We start from the raw sequence: 15,005 nt of genomic DNA on the forward strand, positions 1-15,005 counted from the left end.
GCTGAGACCCCAGTTCTTCCCACTCCTAGGCCCCCCTGGGTTTTCAGGCCACAGAGTTGCTTCTCTTCAGGAAGCCAAGCGTAGAAGTCACAGGGCACCGGGCCCCAGTTTGCCGGTTGGCCGCCCTTACCAGGCTAAGGGATCACCGCTCCCGTTTCAGGTGTGTGGTCCTCGAGCTCTGGTCTCAGGCAGTAATTGGAAGGATCCTCTCCCTTCTTGTTCTGTAATCCTACTGTGAAAAGTCTCCAAATGCTTTTATTCAGTACAGTCAGCAACTTAAGGGTTTCACCACGAGTTCTGGCAGCATGATTTGCGGGAGTTAGTACGCGAGTTCCGCACCCGGTGGAGAACACCGAGGAACGCGCGCAGTGGATTTTCCCGGCAGAGAAAAGAACCCGGGATCCCGCCTCCGCGGCCCGGCCGGTGGCTCCGCCCCCAGAGCGGAGAGGGCGGGGCGTGCGGTGCGCGCGCGCGCGGAAGCAGGAAGGGCAGAGCTAAGGCGGGCGGGCGAGTGGGAGCCGGCGGTGCAGTGGTGGCCCAGCCATGTCGGCGCACCAGCGGGGCACGGAGCTCGGTAAGGGCCCGCGGTCGCTCCCTCCCCTCTCCGTTGCTCCCAGTCCCCTGTCTCTTCGAGCCTCGCGCCGCCCGGTGCCCTGGCCAGGGGTCCCCGTGGCGCGTGCTCCCCAGGGCGGGAGGCGCGGGCTCGGGGGGCCGCACCTGGGAGACACAGCCCTTGCGCACGTGGACCCCGCAAGCCTTGACTCCCAAGCCTTATATTTATAAGCGGAAGGAATAGGAAAAGATTAGACTTTTATCTTCCAACTCATTAGCTCACCTGGTTGCGAAGAACAGCAACAACAAAAAACCCGCAAAGACCCCCAAACAAACCAGATGAAAACCTCCCTTCCACGCTCCTAATAGAATTATCTTGTGCGGTTTAATGCCGGGTTTCCATAGGTAATTGTTAACACAGCCGTATCCCCAGAGTGATCGTGCTGTTGGAAAAGTTGTCTCTGGACTATATCACTTAATGTAAATTGTATGATTTTTAGAAGTACAGCGACTTCTAAAAGTGCTTGGATTATTTCGCCATTTATTTCATTTCATTGATGTTCTAAAATATTTCTGGCAAGAAAACTTAGTTTTGATTTCCCAAAATGTGAAAAATTTGTAATTCAAACATAGCAAAACCATGATGGAGCCAAAGGTTAAGGATCTCAGTTTAAGTATTATAGCTTGCATGTCGGTATCCTGGATCTTCAGTTTAGCTCTGTGACTTTGGACAAATAACTTAATCACTCTGTGCTTAAATTTCTTAATCTGTAAAATGATTATAATAGTAGCACTTACCTCATAAAGTGGTTTGGAGATTAAATGAGAAGATGTTGTTTGGCACATTTTGAGTACGTAGTAAGTATATAATAGTATTATATATATATATAGTAAGTATATAACAGTTTACTAGGTACTCACAATGTACCAAGTAAGTATGTACAGTAATAGTATTAAAAGGAGAGTTCTGTTTTTAGGGGCCAATTTTGAGAAAATTAGCTATAAATTGTATGTAAGTCATACGGGTACACTTTTTTCTTTAAAAGTGACTGTTTTAATTGGAGTCTAGGCTTCATGAGATGGTCCAGAACTTTTGTCAAATGGTAAGAGCTTGTCTTTATAAAGGCAGGTGATTTCCTCACCAAACTGATTCTCCTTTACTCACTGCCCTTTAGCAGGTTATATTTTAAACTCTAGTTCTATCTTTGAAATGTGGACTTTAGTATAGTAATAAAGGAGTTCCCTAGATTGGAAGATCCAGAAAGATGATGGGCGGGGGATAGGGTTGGGCTGTGGGTCTTAGTCACCTTGGTATCTTCAGGGTATGGCTGTGTGACTTTGTTCGCCGGTTGATGCACTGTTATTTACCCAAAACTTAGCAGTTTATTTTTTTTTTCAAGAAACACAGACCTTTTTCTCTTTCTTATTGAGGTATAGTTGACATAGAACTTTTTTTACTTTATTTGCAAGAATTAGAATTACATCCATTCATTTGTTGAAAAGTAACAGTATAGACAAAAATCAATTGCTATGTAGAATAATAGTAAATGTGATTTTTATGCAGCTATTTAAATGATCATAGTTTTGTTTTATTCTCTTTGTTTAAATAACATCAGATATATTTCAAGGGTGTTTTTCCTTCATTGGTATTAATCATTAATCCAGACAGAGATTTGGCCTAAAATGCTAAAATAAATTATTTGAAATATTTATGTACTAGGAAAAAAAATCATTCAGTATTAATTTATGCAGTTTATTAGTTGATGCCTTTTATAGAGTTTTCTAATTAAAAGTCTTTTAAAATAAACACTTTCTTAAAGAAATAAACTTTTATTCCCTTATTACGAAGGAATTCATGTTTATTGTAAAAATTTTAGAAAATACAATTAGAACAAAACAAATTATTACTGATACAGTCACTAATTTATACTGTAGTGCATGTATATACTTCTAGTTAATAGACTTTTTTTTTTTAATAAATAGGTTCATTTGAGACTGAATCTGACCCTCATGATAAAACCTTCAAGGAAAACATTCTTTTATGGACCCATTGGACATGAGAAAGAAAGAACAGACCCTCTAATGTTCATTTTTATGTCAGTGTTTAGTGATCAATCCTATCTGTTTAAGATATTTTCTACTTAAAACATTAATTTCTGATTTTCTCCAACTTATACATAAAGCTAAAAACCTCTTTTTCTTTGGGCAGTGTTTGCCGTTAAGTGGGTAGGTGACAGCTGTGTCCTCCTATGGAGAAGGCTTGACCAGTTTGGAATCAGAAGGAAGAAGAACACTAAATCTGGTCTAGCTCCAGCCTGTGGCTTTGGCCAGGCTACTTGCTTTATTTGAACAGTAGATCAGCGGTTCTCAGAGTGTGGTTCTGGGACCTACAGCATTAACATTAGGTGACAGCTCATTAGAAATGCAAATTCTCAGACCACACTGATCTCTTAATGAGTCAGAAACTCGGGGTGAGGCCTGGCATTCTGGGTGGTTTTGAAGTGGTTCTGAAATGCACTCAGATTTGAGAACCACGGGCTTAAAGATCTTTATGGCTCTATGGAGTGCTTCTGGCCCTTTGCATTCTATTAAGATGGACCGATGATGTTCTTTTCTTTATTCTGCTAGATGCCTGTTAAGTTTTGCCTGAAATGTAGGTGCAACAGGGGCAGTGTGATCTTTCTTTTCTTCATTGATGTATTCCAGGCAGTTAGGATAGTGTCTGGCACACGGAAGGCCCACAAACATGCCTGCTGAATGAAGGAGTGAATTTAGAACTACTCCTTGCTTGGGAGCACTGGGGTGTCCACCTGGGCCCTTGTATGTGGACAGGTGCTGTTCAGTCTCTATCTTCTCCCTCTTTTCTGAATAACGTTACAATTCAATTTTGTTACTTCTGTCTTTAAAGAGACCTCAAGAGGCTTACGAAGGATGTTGGCAGTGTGGCTTCCTTTCAAATGTGATTTTCTTTGGAGGCATCTGGAAAATGGGGGTGTTGTATTAGGTGACTTCTAAGGGTCTCTGCTCTGTATCTGTCTTCATATCTGTAAGGTCTTGTGTACAGAAAGGAAATTTTCAAAGATATCTGAAAAACAGAAAAAAACTAATTTTTAACTGGGACGGGATGGGGACAATTCTATGAATTTCCTGTGTTGCAGTAAAAAGAGATTGTTTTAGGCATATATCCACAGTTGGAATGATCAGGGACCATGATTACTGAGGAATGTTTTGCTCCGTAGGGGCATTTTTTGTAATCCAAGTCGGAACAAACAGAAAGGGCAGTTTATTTGCTTAAAATACAGATAAACGAGATCAGTTTTGGATTAGTTGCCAAACCAAGAAGCAGGACGGGATTTTGTATTTTACGAAGCACTGTTATTCATCCAAAAAATAGTTATTGAGTACCGACTGTGAACTGGGTAGTATTACCCTGGGCTCTGGGGATACAAGACGGACAAGGGTAGTCCCTGCCTTCACAGAGCTATGTCCGATCTCTAGCTGGGAATCGAGCCAAAACTACAATTAAAATAAGTGCAAATGTGATATGCAGTTACTTTCCATTTATTTTTGTCTATTTAAGAAATTAGATAGTTGTGCCTAAACTGTACCTTAAATGAGTTGCCATAACAGAGTTCTGGCCCTCTTGGCATTGTAAATTTTATTTTCCCTTTAAGAACTTAGATAAGAATCAAAATGTAAGGAGCTCATTTCTGCCACTTGTGCTAAGGCATAACTTTGGTGTAGAATGCTTCTGATTTTGGTGGTGGTGATTTTTCCACTGCAAAGTTATCTTAGAAAAGTTAAAAAAAATTTTTTTTGACTGGAATCTTAAACTTTAAAGTTAGGCAAAGCATGGGTTGCTTGCACGATAATTCTTTATTTAACACTAGACACTATGCCTAGGTGCTGGGTGTAATGATGGTGGTTACCATAGAGCTTTAGTTTTGTGCCAGGTACTATACTGAGTGCTTTTTGCATTATCTCATTTAGTCTTCACCACAGCCCTGTGAAGATTTTATTATGATCTCTGTTCTACAGATTTGCAAACTGAGGTATAGAGAGTTTGAAGTAACTTGCCAAAAGCCAGTTAGGCAGAGCTAATGTGGCAGAGCCAGAATTCACACCTAGATGGTTTGGTGCTAACACTACGTGCTTCCCCACTGCAGTTGGTCTATTGGTGCTGCCTGGGGCACTCGATCTGTGATGTAAGAGAAGGCAAGTCGATAGCTAGTGAATAATTTTACTGTGACTTTCTTAGCTTTGATTTGCCTGTGTCTATGTGAAAGATTTTTGTTTTATTGCCATAACCTACATCTTTTTTTTTTAACTTTTTATTTTATATTGGAGTATAGTTGGTTAACAATGTTGTGTTAGTTTCAGGTGTACAGCAAAGTGATTCAGTTATATATATATATAGATATATATATACACACACAGACACACACACACACAGACACACACACACACGTATCTATTCTTTTTCAAATTCTTTTCCCATTTAGGTTGTTACATAATATTGAGCAGAGTTCCCTGTGCTATACAGTGGGTCTTGTTGCATAACCCACATCTTAACCATTGCAATTTGTCTGGGGGAAGATGAAGTTTATCCTGAGGGAGAATGGAAATATCCAAACTTTGGTGGATTGTGAGGGTAGGCTTAGATGTAACTGAATAAGAAACTTTCTGGGGTGGCATCTTAAAGCCAGCCTTCCTCTGGGATTTCTTCAGGTAGGTGTGCTGACGTGCCTCAGAGCATCATGGGGTGGGGAACTGGGAGTGAGCTCCAAGTGGTCAGGGTGTTTTTTTGTTGGTTGGTTTGTTTTCTTTTTCTTGTCTCTTTGTATTTTTGAAAACCCCAGCTCTCATACTCTAGTCTTTGGGCTTACTTTGGCTTCCTGGGTTTAAAAACCAATTGTGTCTCTTGAAGTGATCTTTAGGTGTAGAAAGAAAAAGAAAGAAAGAGAGAGAGAGAGAAAGAAAGAAAGGAAGATCGAGAAAAATTTTGATAATTATGTTTTGTTGATTTGAGGTGACTTTTTTGTCTTTGTTTTTTATCTTTTTTTGGTTTGTTTTTTTGGATTTCTAATTTTGGGACCTCTTTTTATAGTTTCCTGAGAACTGGAATCTCTTTAGTTATAAACAAGGCAGTTTAAGGAGTCTATAGATTTCAGGTGAGAAACAACATGAATTATCTTTCCAGAATCCCTTTTGTTGTTTATTTTTTGTGAGACAGAAGGGCATTGAAGATTAGGTAAGAATAGAATTAAAGATTTTTTAGATTTCTGCAGGGGATTTCCGAAGTGGAGTTAACTGGAGATTTCTTCTTAACTGTAAAATTGATTTGTGCCATATTTTAAATTAGTGTGGATTTTATATCTGAATCCAATATTTTTTCTCTTTAATACTTAGTATATGTATATTTCTTTAGGTTTAATGTGATACTTTTGCAAACATTACCTCTTTTAATTCTCCCAGTAATCCTTTGGGGTGAGTTGTTATTTTCACTTCATAGGTAATAATTCAAATCCAGAACATCTGAGTACAAGTTCTTTATTCTTTGCTTTACACCATAGCTGCCTCTGTGTGTATGTGTAATATTCTAGGTACTAGGGAAGAAAGATAATATGAAAATAATTATTTTTATGTAATTCTGATCTTACACATGATGAATTTATTATCTTCCACTGAGTACAGGTATCCCACTGCGCTTGGTTACCTTACACCACTTCACTTATGAAATGCCTACATTAGTACCTGTTTTCACTAACGGAAAGAAATTCAAAAGAATTTTTGCTTTTACAGAAAGTTATTAGACCTACTAACATAGGTCTTCCATAAAAGCGAAATGGCATAATGAGAACTTTCGGAAAGTGGGTGATACTTTTCACTTTATGCCAGTTCGGCTTACCAAAGGTTTCCTAGGAGCCCTCTACTTTCAGATAGTAGGGGAAACCTGTATTGATTATAAACCAGAATAACAAAAGTTTTTTGCTGTACTTTTTTTTTTTCTAACTTTAAAGCAATGTCAAACTTTTAGGAAAGTTGTAAGTGCAGTAGAAAGAACTTTTTCCTTTGAACCACCTGAGGAATACGGTTGACTGACATGATGCGTCACCACCCCTGGATACTTGAGTATTTCCTATGGGTAAGGGCAGTTTCCTCAAAGGCTGCAACAACCCTGCAGTCCTCAAAGTGAGACCTTTAACATGGATACATTATTACCATCCAATCCACCAACTTCATTCACATTTGGCCAGTTGTCCAAACAATGTTTTTTATTTCATAAAGATCCGTTTCACAATCATATGTTGCCTTTAACTGTCGTGTCTTTTTAGTCTTCAGGCTGAAATGATTGCTCAGTGTTTCATTGACTTTTGCAGCATACGGGCCAGTTATTTTATAGGATGTTCCTCCGTTTCTGTTTGCAGTGTTTTTTTCGTGGTTAGATTCAGATTATGCATCTCTGGCAGGAATTTCACAGAAATGATGCTGTGTTCTTCTCATTGCATCCTGTTAGGTAGCACATGATATTGATTTGTCTCATTATTGATGGTGTTCATTTTGATTATTCGATTAAGGTGCTATCTTCTAGGCTTCACCACTGTAAAGTTACTTTTTAACCTTTGTAATTCATGTGTATTTTGTGTGGTGGTACTTTGAAACTATTTAAGTACCCTGTTTCTCTGCAGATTTTCAATTTATTTATGTTTGTTTATATTAGTATATATTTGAGGTTTCCTATTTTTTCCAAATGGGTTGTAATTGTTACTATTATTATTTAATATTCAAATTGTTTAGATTTTGCTAAGGGGAAGCCCCTTCATCTTAGCTTCTCTCTCTTTTTGACGTGTACCATTATTATTATTATTATTTTTTTTTAATGTATACCATTATTTTTGAAGTACTTCATTCTTTTTTGGCTTAACAAGGTGTCCCAGGCTTATCTTATACTTTCCCTGCCCCAGCACTAGAGTCAGCTCTTTCTCCAAGGAATGTTTCTTTCAGTGGATAATCGTATTTAGATGCCAGGGTCTGGGCGGTAGGTATGCTCATGGTGACTGGAATGTCTCTGCTCCTAAGCCCCTTACTTGGTAGAGCTAGAGAATGTGTACACACATACACCCACACATTTACTTCTGTTAACTGTCTACTTATCATCTATCTATATCTCTCTATCTAGGGAAAACCATGAGTTCAGACTGATTCCTCCAATTCCAGTACAGTACCACGGATTTGTTCCATTTTTCTCTCTTTGCATATTTGAAACCCTTCACATGCTGGGCTCTACATACTCCACAGCCGGTAGACATTCTTCTTGACTTACTCAGGTTCTGACACTCTGAGCTGGGTACCTTCATCCAGCCTGGGCTCCGCCTGCCTGCATCAGTCTGCTGCCCACAGTGATACCCCCCAGCAGGTCTATGGCTCTCTGAACCAGGCTACCCATCCACGTAGACAGCCTCCTTTTCCTGCTTGTCTCGACTCCCACGTCTGGCTACCCCGTCCCTTCGTGCAGACACCCTCCGCGTTGCGATTGGACTCTGGCCTACCCTCCCGTGCTTAAGTGCCCCCCTAGCTTGTTGGGCTCCCATAGCCCACTCTGGGCCATAGTGAGTCCCCCTCCTGACCTGGCTCAAATGACTCCCACCCTCCCAGGGTGGGGGGTTAGGACAATTGTTTAGGAGGGGGAGGGGACCAGAATACATTTAAAAAATTTATTCTTATGTATTATAAACTTATACACATTTTTAAAAAACCAAAAAAAAAAAAAAACAAAGTAGAGTTCCTGCTGTTCCTGGCACTGGTTACTTGTTGCTCATGGTAATGGCTGGGATACCAGAGTGACCATAGCCTGGTCTCTGCTTTCCTGAAGCTCACCGTCAACGCAGGGACACTGTCGTGTACGTCATCACAGGAGGATGCAGGTGACCATATAGAAGGAATCAGATTGGAAAGTGATGGAGGAATTTACAGATAGTCCAGGGGAGGTTTTTGGAAAGGATGGTTGTGACAGGGAGTAGTTTCTGCAAAGGAACTTACCCAGAACAGCCTGGCATGTTTCATTAACTATAGGAACCCAATTTTCAGATTTCTAGTGTAATCTTCTCATTCTGTAATGGCTAACAGTAATATTTCAGTGAGGAAAGAGAAAAAAACCCTTCGTGGTCTACGTATGAAATTCATCCACAGAGTCAATATAATGATCATGTACGCTTTTAGGTTTTAAATTGGGCATCCTTTTCTGAACTCGAACTTTGATTTTACCTTAGAAGTCTTTTACCATTTGCTTATAAGCATGAATGGTGAGGCTGTGTTTTATTGTTCTGACACTGTTTTGGTAAACAGAACAACTATAATCATGTGGGTTTGTTGTATAATTAAATAATTAAAAGTTTTCCATGGTGCCTGCTAATTAAAAAAAAAAACAAATTTTTTTTTTAAAGCATCTGAGCTCTGTGGATTTTAATTGTTAGGAGGGAAGGCGAACTTCAAGCACTCATTTGAAATGGGATACCTCTGCTGGGAAAGAAAGACTAGTCAACGAGACAGCGGAGAGAGCCCTGGAGGATGCGATTTAGACGTGTCACTAGAAATTGTTTAAGTGGAGAGCGCTGGCCCTTTTAAAACGCTGCCTGTCACTGGAGGATTGGGTCACCTTGAAATGTGTTCATCTTTGAGTTAAAGGCATAAAAAGGCACTTTGAAATTTTTCAGTTAACTTTGGTGTGTGGTGTGTGTGCATCTGTGGATGTACCTCTCCTCTGCCTGCCTCAGCCGTTAATAGTCATTTCCCTGGAAACCAAAGTGGTCGCACGAGAAGGATAAATGTTTCATCTCCGCTCCCGCAAACTATACAGATTTTTAAGTGTTGAGACCCTCCTGGGCTGCAACTTCTGTCTTTGTAGAGTCAGGCCTACTTCCCCTAAAGCAAAGTCTGAGATAAGAGCAGCCTCTGGTAATTACTTCCTAAAAAGGTGCCACTTAAGTGGTGCTTTGGTTCTCCTGGAATGTGGTTAATAATGTCAAGATTGTAAAAATATCCAAATTAACTGCTCTTGTAATTCAGATTCAGGTAAGCTTTTCAACTGAACACCTAGTGGACACAACTCCTGCCCCATGGCCACAAGGCAAGGGTGTGTTTGTGGGTGTGTAAGTGTGTGATTTCATTCAGTGTCTAACATTTGGCATTGAACTAGGTGTCTGGCATGTTTAAGGTCTACAGACTATTATCTCTGATGTAGAGATCCTTGTATAAACATTACTTAGGAATATGTCAAACACTGTTTCCTAGGGAAATAAATAGTGTCCGCATTTATAAAGCTACCTCTTTTATTTTTTTAAACATGTCACAGTTTCACAGCAGGAAGGCATCTTAGGTATCAGTCTCACAGATAATACCTTGTATTACAGACGAGTAATTGGAGACCTAAGGAAGGTAAAGCTATGGTCACAGGGGCTGGTTAGAGGCAGTACTGGACTTGAGACTCAGGCTCTGTCTTTGCTGATTTATTCCAATACATTGCGTTACCTCCATTTACCGTTAGCTTTGTAGGAGCTCGGCTGGGCTCTGGCCCTGAATCAGGATCACATGAGATGCTTGTTAAAAATGCAGATTCCTGAGCTCCACAATAGCTTTCATTACCCATATGAGAGGAGGAGCCCAGGAATCTACATTTTCACAAGCTCCCCAGGTGGTTCTCATGAACACTGCAGATTTAGAACCCTGCAGTAAGCCAGAGTGACCCAGATCAATTAGAGTTTCAGGGAATCTTCCGTTACTATATTCAGTTGGCTTGTATCTGCGGGTTCCGCATCCCTGAAGGGCTGATTGTACTGTGCCATTTTCTGTAAGATATTTGAGCATCCGTAGATTTTGGTATCCGTGGGACTCCTGGGATGAATCCTGTGGATACTGAGGGACGACTGTATTACTTTTTTGAGAAATCCTTTCTCTGTCACTTTTACCTTTACGTTAATATCTTTTATATGTCATAGTTTTTTGTATTTGGTTACCAAAGCTTCTGCAAGCAAATTTGGGGAGAATTTAGCCTTTTATTTTCTAGTCGAAATATGTCACCAAACGTTCAAAGCATATTGTGAAGGCATATTGGAAAAATCAGGAGTGTAAGGCAGTTACGTAGGTGTATATATCTGAAAAGTGCATTGTATCTGAAATGGAGCATATTTTATTCAAATAATGCCAGTGGCTAAATGGAAAAATATAGTCAAACAGTGGTCCTGATGATGATTTTGGAAACTTATCCGAGAGTATCTTCTCCATGGTCTCAGAGACTGGAAGGGGCAGACCCTAAAGATCCCAATACCCGCAGATGTGATATTGTCTACCAGAAAGAGTAATTTAGTTAATTTTCTGGTAGGAGAAAGAACATACTCATATTTCCTTGGAGATTATTAAGTTTGTGTTGTGGACTCAGGGAGGAAGGGGACAATCCTCTATATATTTGTATTTGGCAAAGTAGCTCCAGCTCTGTCTATTTTGGCGTTTTGAGGGGAGATTTTTTTTTTCTTCAGTATTCAGGGAGAAACTGAAATGCTTCTGATAATTTTCCAAAGAAACAAGAAATGTATTTTAGTCTTGTATCTTTATAAGCAGAGTTTATTTTCCTTTTTCAAAAAGTTTTGACTCTTCAGGAGGTAATTATTACTATACTCTCAAACCCTTCCATCCAGCACATGTATGTAGAGTACCTAGTGCGCACTCAGCACTATCCACATCTGTGTGAAAGAGACGAGGGCCAAAGAAGTTGGGAGGCCCCGGCCTTGAGAAACTTCTCTTCATCAAACTTTGAAGTGTCACTGGGAAAGCACAGAGCTTTACTCTTGCCAAGGAAAGCAGACTTTGCTCATCCTTGGGATATGCAGTTGCCCTGTTTCAAACAATGAACCCATCAACATTGTATTGATATTTATTACTAACATTTAAAAATACTGTGGGGAATCTCTTGGCGTGAGGCAGAAATCTCATATGGGTTTTATCAGTGAAAACACCTCATGGATGTGGCTCCAGGAAGAAAAAAATCACAGTTTCATTCTGCATATGAGTATTGTTTGACTGTTTGTAATATTATGCCAGTAATTACATAAAATAGAGAAGCTGTGGGACTTAGTGATTATTAGCATGTAGAGTCTAGACAATGGGCATTGGTGCTAATAATACAGAAGATGCCTCAGAGAAAAAGCAGACTTCTCTCTGCTTCTGAAAGAGAGTTAAATTGTTTTGGTGCCGACAATAGTACATTTACAGGTCAAGTGAAATCAGGCATCCTGTGGAGTGAATGTCGGGGGATCTGTACTTGGCCATGTATGCTTCACCCAGTGCATTGTGGTTTATCAGGAAAGGATACAGGATTGGGACCCAGGCATTTTGGTCCTTTCTCTGACAGCATCTGGCCATGTGACCTTGGGTAGGGGACTCCAGTGCCCTGGCTTGTGCTTTCCAAATCGGTGCAACAGACATATGACAATGTTCGTTGATCTGTTGTAACAAATATGCCACTCTGGTGGGGGACGTGGATAATGGGGAGGGTATGCCTGTGTGGGGCGGGAGGTAAATGGGAAGTCTCTGTACCTTCCACTCAGTTTTGCTGGGAACCTCAGACTTCTCTAAGTAGTGAAGTCTATTGAGAAAACAAAACAAAATACAGACACATGATCTCTGAGAGTCCTTCTGGTTCTGAATTTCTTTGAGTCTTCTGGTCATTACTTAGAGTTCCCATTCTGTGGAGCTGTAGGTCTGCGATGGTCTCTGTGCTTGGAATTCATACCTTTCCCTCCTTCTCCGGTCATCACAGTCCTCCCGGGCTTTCAAGGCTCTAAGTTCCAGTGGTCAGTTTTTATCCCCCCCATTCCGTGATGATTGGACATAATGAAATACACTATTATGTATTTTCTTTCTCTCTAGATGTTTCATGAACGTACATCTGGACTTCACAAGTCTTTCATGCAAGCAGAGCCTTTTATTTTGTATTCATTCCTCTGCATGGCAGAGTATTGATCATAGTCTTAGTGTTTCATTCATAAAAAGTACCTTGTAGGTTCACCTCTTCCTCTTTTCTTCTATTCCTACACTTTGCTCATCCTATCACATATCTAAGTCATGACAGTGGTCTTTCTCATCTGCCCCAGGAAAATCCATATTTGATTAAACTTCTCCTTATAGCTGTTTGTTCAAGTAGAACAAATTACGCTTATCTTCTCATATTTGCTATTTTGATTATTTGGCTCCTTTAGGATGTATTTCCATTTCATGAAAAATAAAAAATCTGACTTAGTCAAATTAATGTAATTGCGGTCTTTAGTAGAAAGGCGTAATTGAATTGGGGGGACAATCAAATAGTGCTGTCACCTACTGTATGGCTCAGGGAACTCTGCTCAATATTATGTAACAACCTAAATGGGAAAAGAATTTGAAAAAGAATAGATACATGTATATGTATAACTGAATCACTTTGCTGTACACCTGAAACTAACACAACATTGTTAACTATACTTCAATATAAAATAAAAAGTTAAAAAAAAAGAATGAATCCTTTTAAGTAACTGAACCATATATTAAAAAAAAGAAATAGTGCTGTCAGGAGGTGATGAATGCGTTTAGCCACATAGGAATTCTTACAAGACTGGAAGTGGAAATGTCTGTTACAGTCTGTTAAAGTTGCATGTCAAATAGTTGAATTAAGTAAATATGCTTTTCACTCTAAAGATTTTATATACGGCATCGTAGAAATAGCTTGAGTTTGGAATCATAGAGACCTGTTTGAATCTTAGCCCTGACATGTGCTGTGTGCTTGGATAAGTACTTTAACCTCTGAGGTCCAGTTTCCTCATCTATAAAATGGACCTGATGTCTTCGTGGCAGAATTAGTGTGAATATTCAATGAGAAATATAGTACATCACGCTTAACTTGATGAGTGACCAGTCAATGGTAGCCATTAGTCCAGTAATCTTCTGAAAATACAGCTTTCATTATTTCACCTCCTCTGTTAAAGGCTTGCTTCATTTCCTCTGCTGTTCACCACTCATCTCCCGAGGTCCTTTACCTTGTCTTATGGCACCTACTGACTTCTGTCCTGTGTTTGCATGTTGTAGTGATGCTTTATATAATAAGCTGCTCGAGGGTAGCATCTGTGTTTGTTGGGTCTCTGTGTCCCTCATATTACGTAGAACAGTAGTTTTCATGGTGCCTGTAATTGTTTTTATTAGTGTTTGTTAAGTGAATGAATAAAGAAGCATTAGTGCCTTTTCTAGCAAATTACAATGCCTGTTGTGCGAAGCCCAGACATTTTGCTCTCTCTCTTTGAGGATCCTGGATCATTTGGCCTGTTCCTGTTACCCACACCTTCCCCCTTGGAGGTCAAGCTTAAATCCCTCCACTCTCCTGAAACCTTCTCTTATTCCTCTTGTTTAGTAGATGTCTTTTAAATTATTTTGATTTTTTTTTTTCTCTGTAACTTTGCTTCTCATCATATTGATTACCTGTTCCTTAACACCAAAGATGATAACTCCTACATAAGAGGCATACCTATCTGAAAACTTTGGAAAATGAATCAGTGTGGAGGTTTTACTCTTTCAAAGTATGAATGAAAAATGTTTAAAATTTATGCCATTTAGGATGAAATTTTCCTAAACTTAAGTATCTTTAAAAGATGTTTTTGCCTAATAGGTAGTATATAGTCATCATAGAAATTTAAAAAAATGTATAAATAGAATGAAATTAAACTTGCCCACTATCATACTGTGGAGAAGCAGAACTCTGAAGGTTTAGTCTCTGTGTGAAGTAGAGTGCACTGGGTAAAATTTAATTGTTTTTTGGCGACTTGGAGGATCATCAGTACAAGCATGTAAGTCCTTGTAAGTACTCTGTATCGTAAGTACTCAGTAAATATTAACTTTTAGAAATAAAAGGTATAAATGGACTCCTGAGGCTTTTAGAGCCACTTTTCTCTAAAGTGCCTGGGCTGCTCTGCTTTTTTGGTTCACTGACTGTATTTTTAATAAAGTTTTTGGTTCCTCTTGTGTGATCAGGATGTCAGCCTTCTGCTATGGAGATCTCCACCTTCTGATTTGCTGTTTTGAATATGCACTAGGCGAGAAACAAGAGCATCGAGGTTTCTAGAATTGTGAGAAAACTAAGAGCAAGAGGGTTCTGAGTGGAGGTTCCAGCAGCCTTCCCCAGTTGGGGTCTGCAAGAGAATTAAGCCTTAATGCCCTAAGGCATCCATCATGTATAATGAAACAGTTTTTCTCTGATGCATTTGGAAGGATACTAGTTCTCTCCTGGGAGGCATGAGAAAGTAGTCATTCAGATTTATTATTTGTTCTCTGGTTCAGATGAGGAACTGTGGTTAAGAAAGGCTAAGGCTCTCCAGTGAGTCGGGTGCATAAACGCCATCTGTGATGCTGTGAAATCTCTATTCACGGATCAGAGCCCT

The 15,005-nt window shown here is 39.7% G+C and overlaps 1 protein-coding gene across 1 annotated transcript in view; it reads left to right on the forward strand.

The window, feature by feature from the left end:
- Positions 1–464: 464 nt before the first annotated feature.
- The window catches only part of DERA (deoxyribose-phosphate aldolase), a 124,501-nt gene continuing 109,960 nt past the window's right edge, over positions 465–15,005 (forward strand). The window contains exon 1 of the mRNA XM_036867174.1: positions 465–574. Coding sequence (XP_036723069.1) covers positions 544–574 — 31 coding nt within the window. The 5' untranslated portion in view covers positions 465–543. The remainder of the gene's footprint in view (positions 575–15,005) is intronic.

This window comes from Balaenoptera musculus, chromosome 10 (assembly GCF_009873245.2).
Source record: "Balaenoptera musculus isolate JJ_BM4_2016_0621 chromosome 10, mBalMus1.pri.v3, whole genome shotgun sequence".
Taxonomy (NCBI): Eukaryota; Metazoa; Chordata; class Mammalia; order Artiodactyla; family Balaenopteridae; genus Balaenoptera; species Balaenoptera musculus.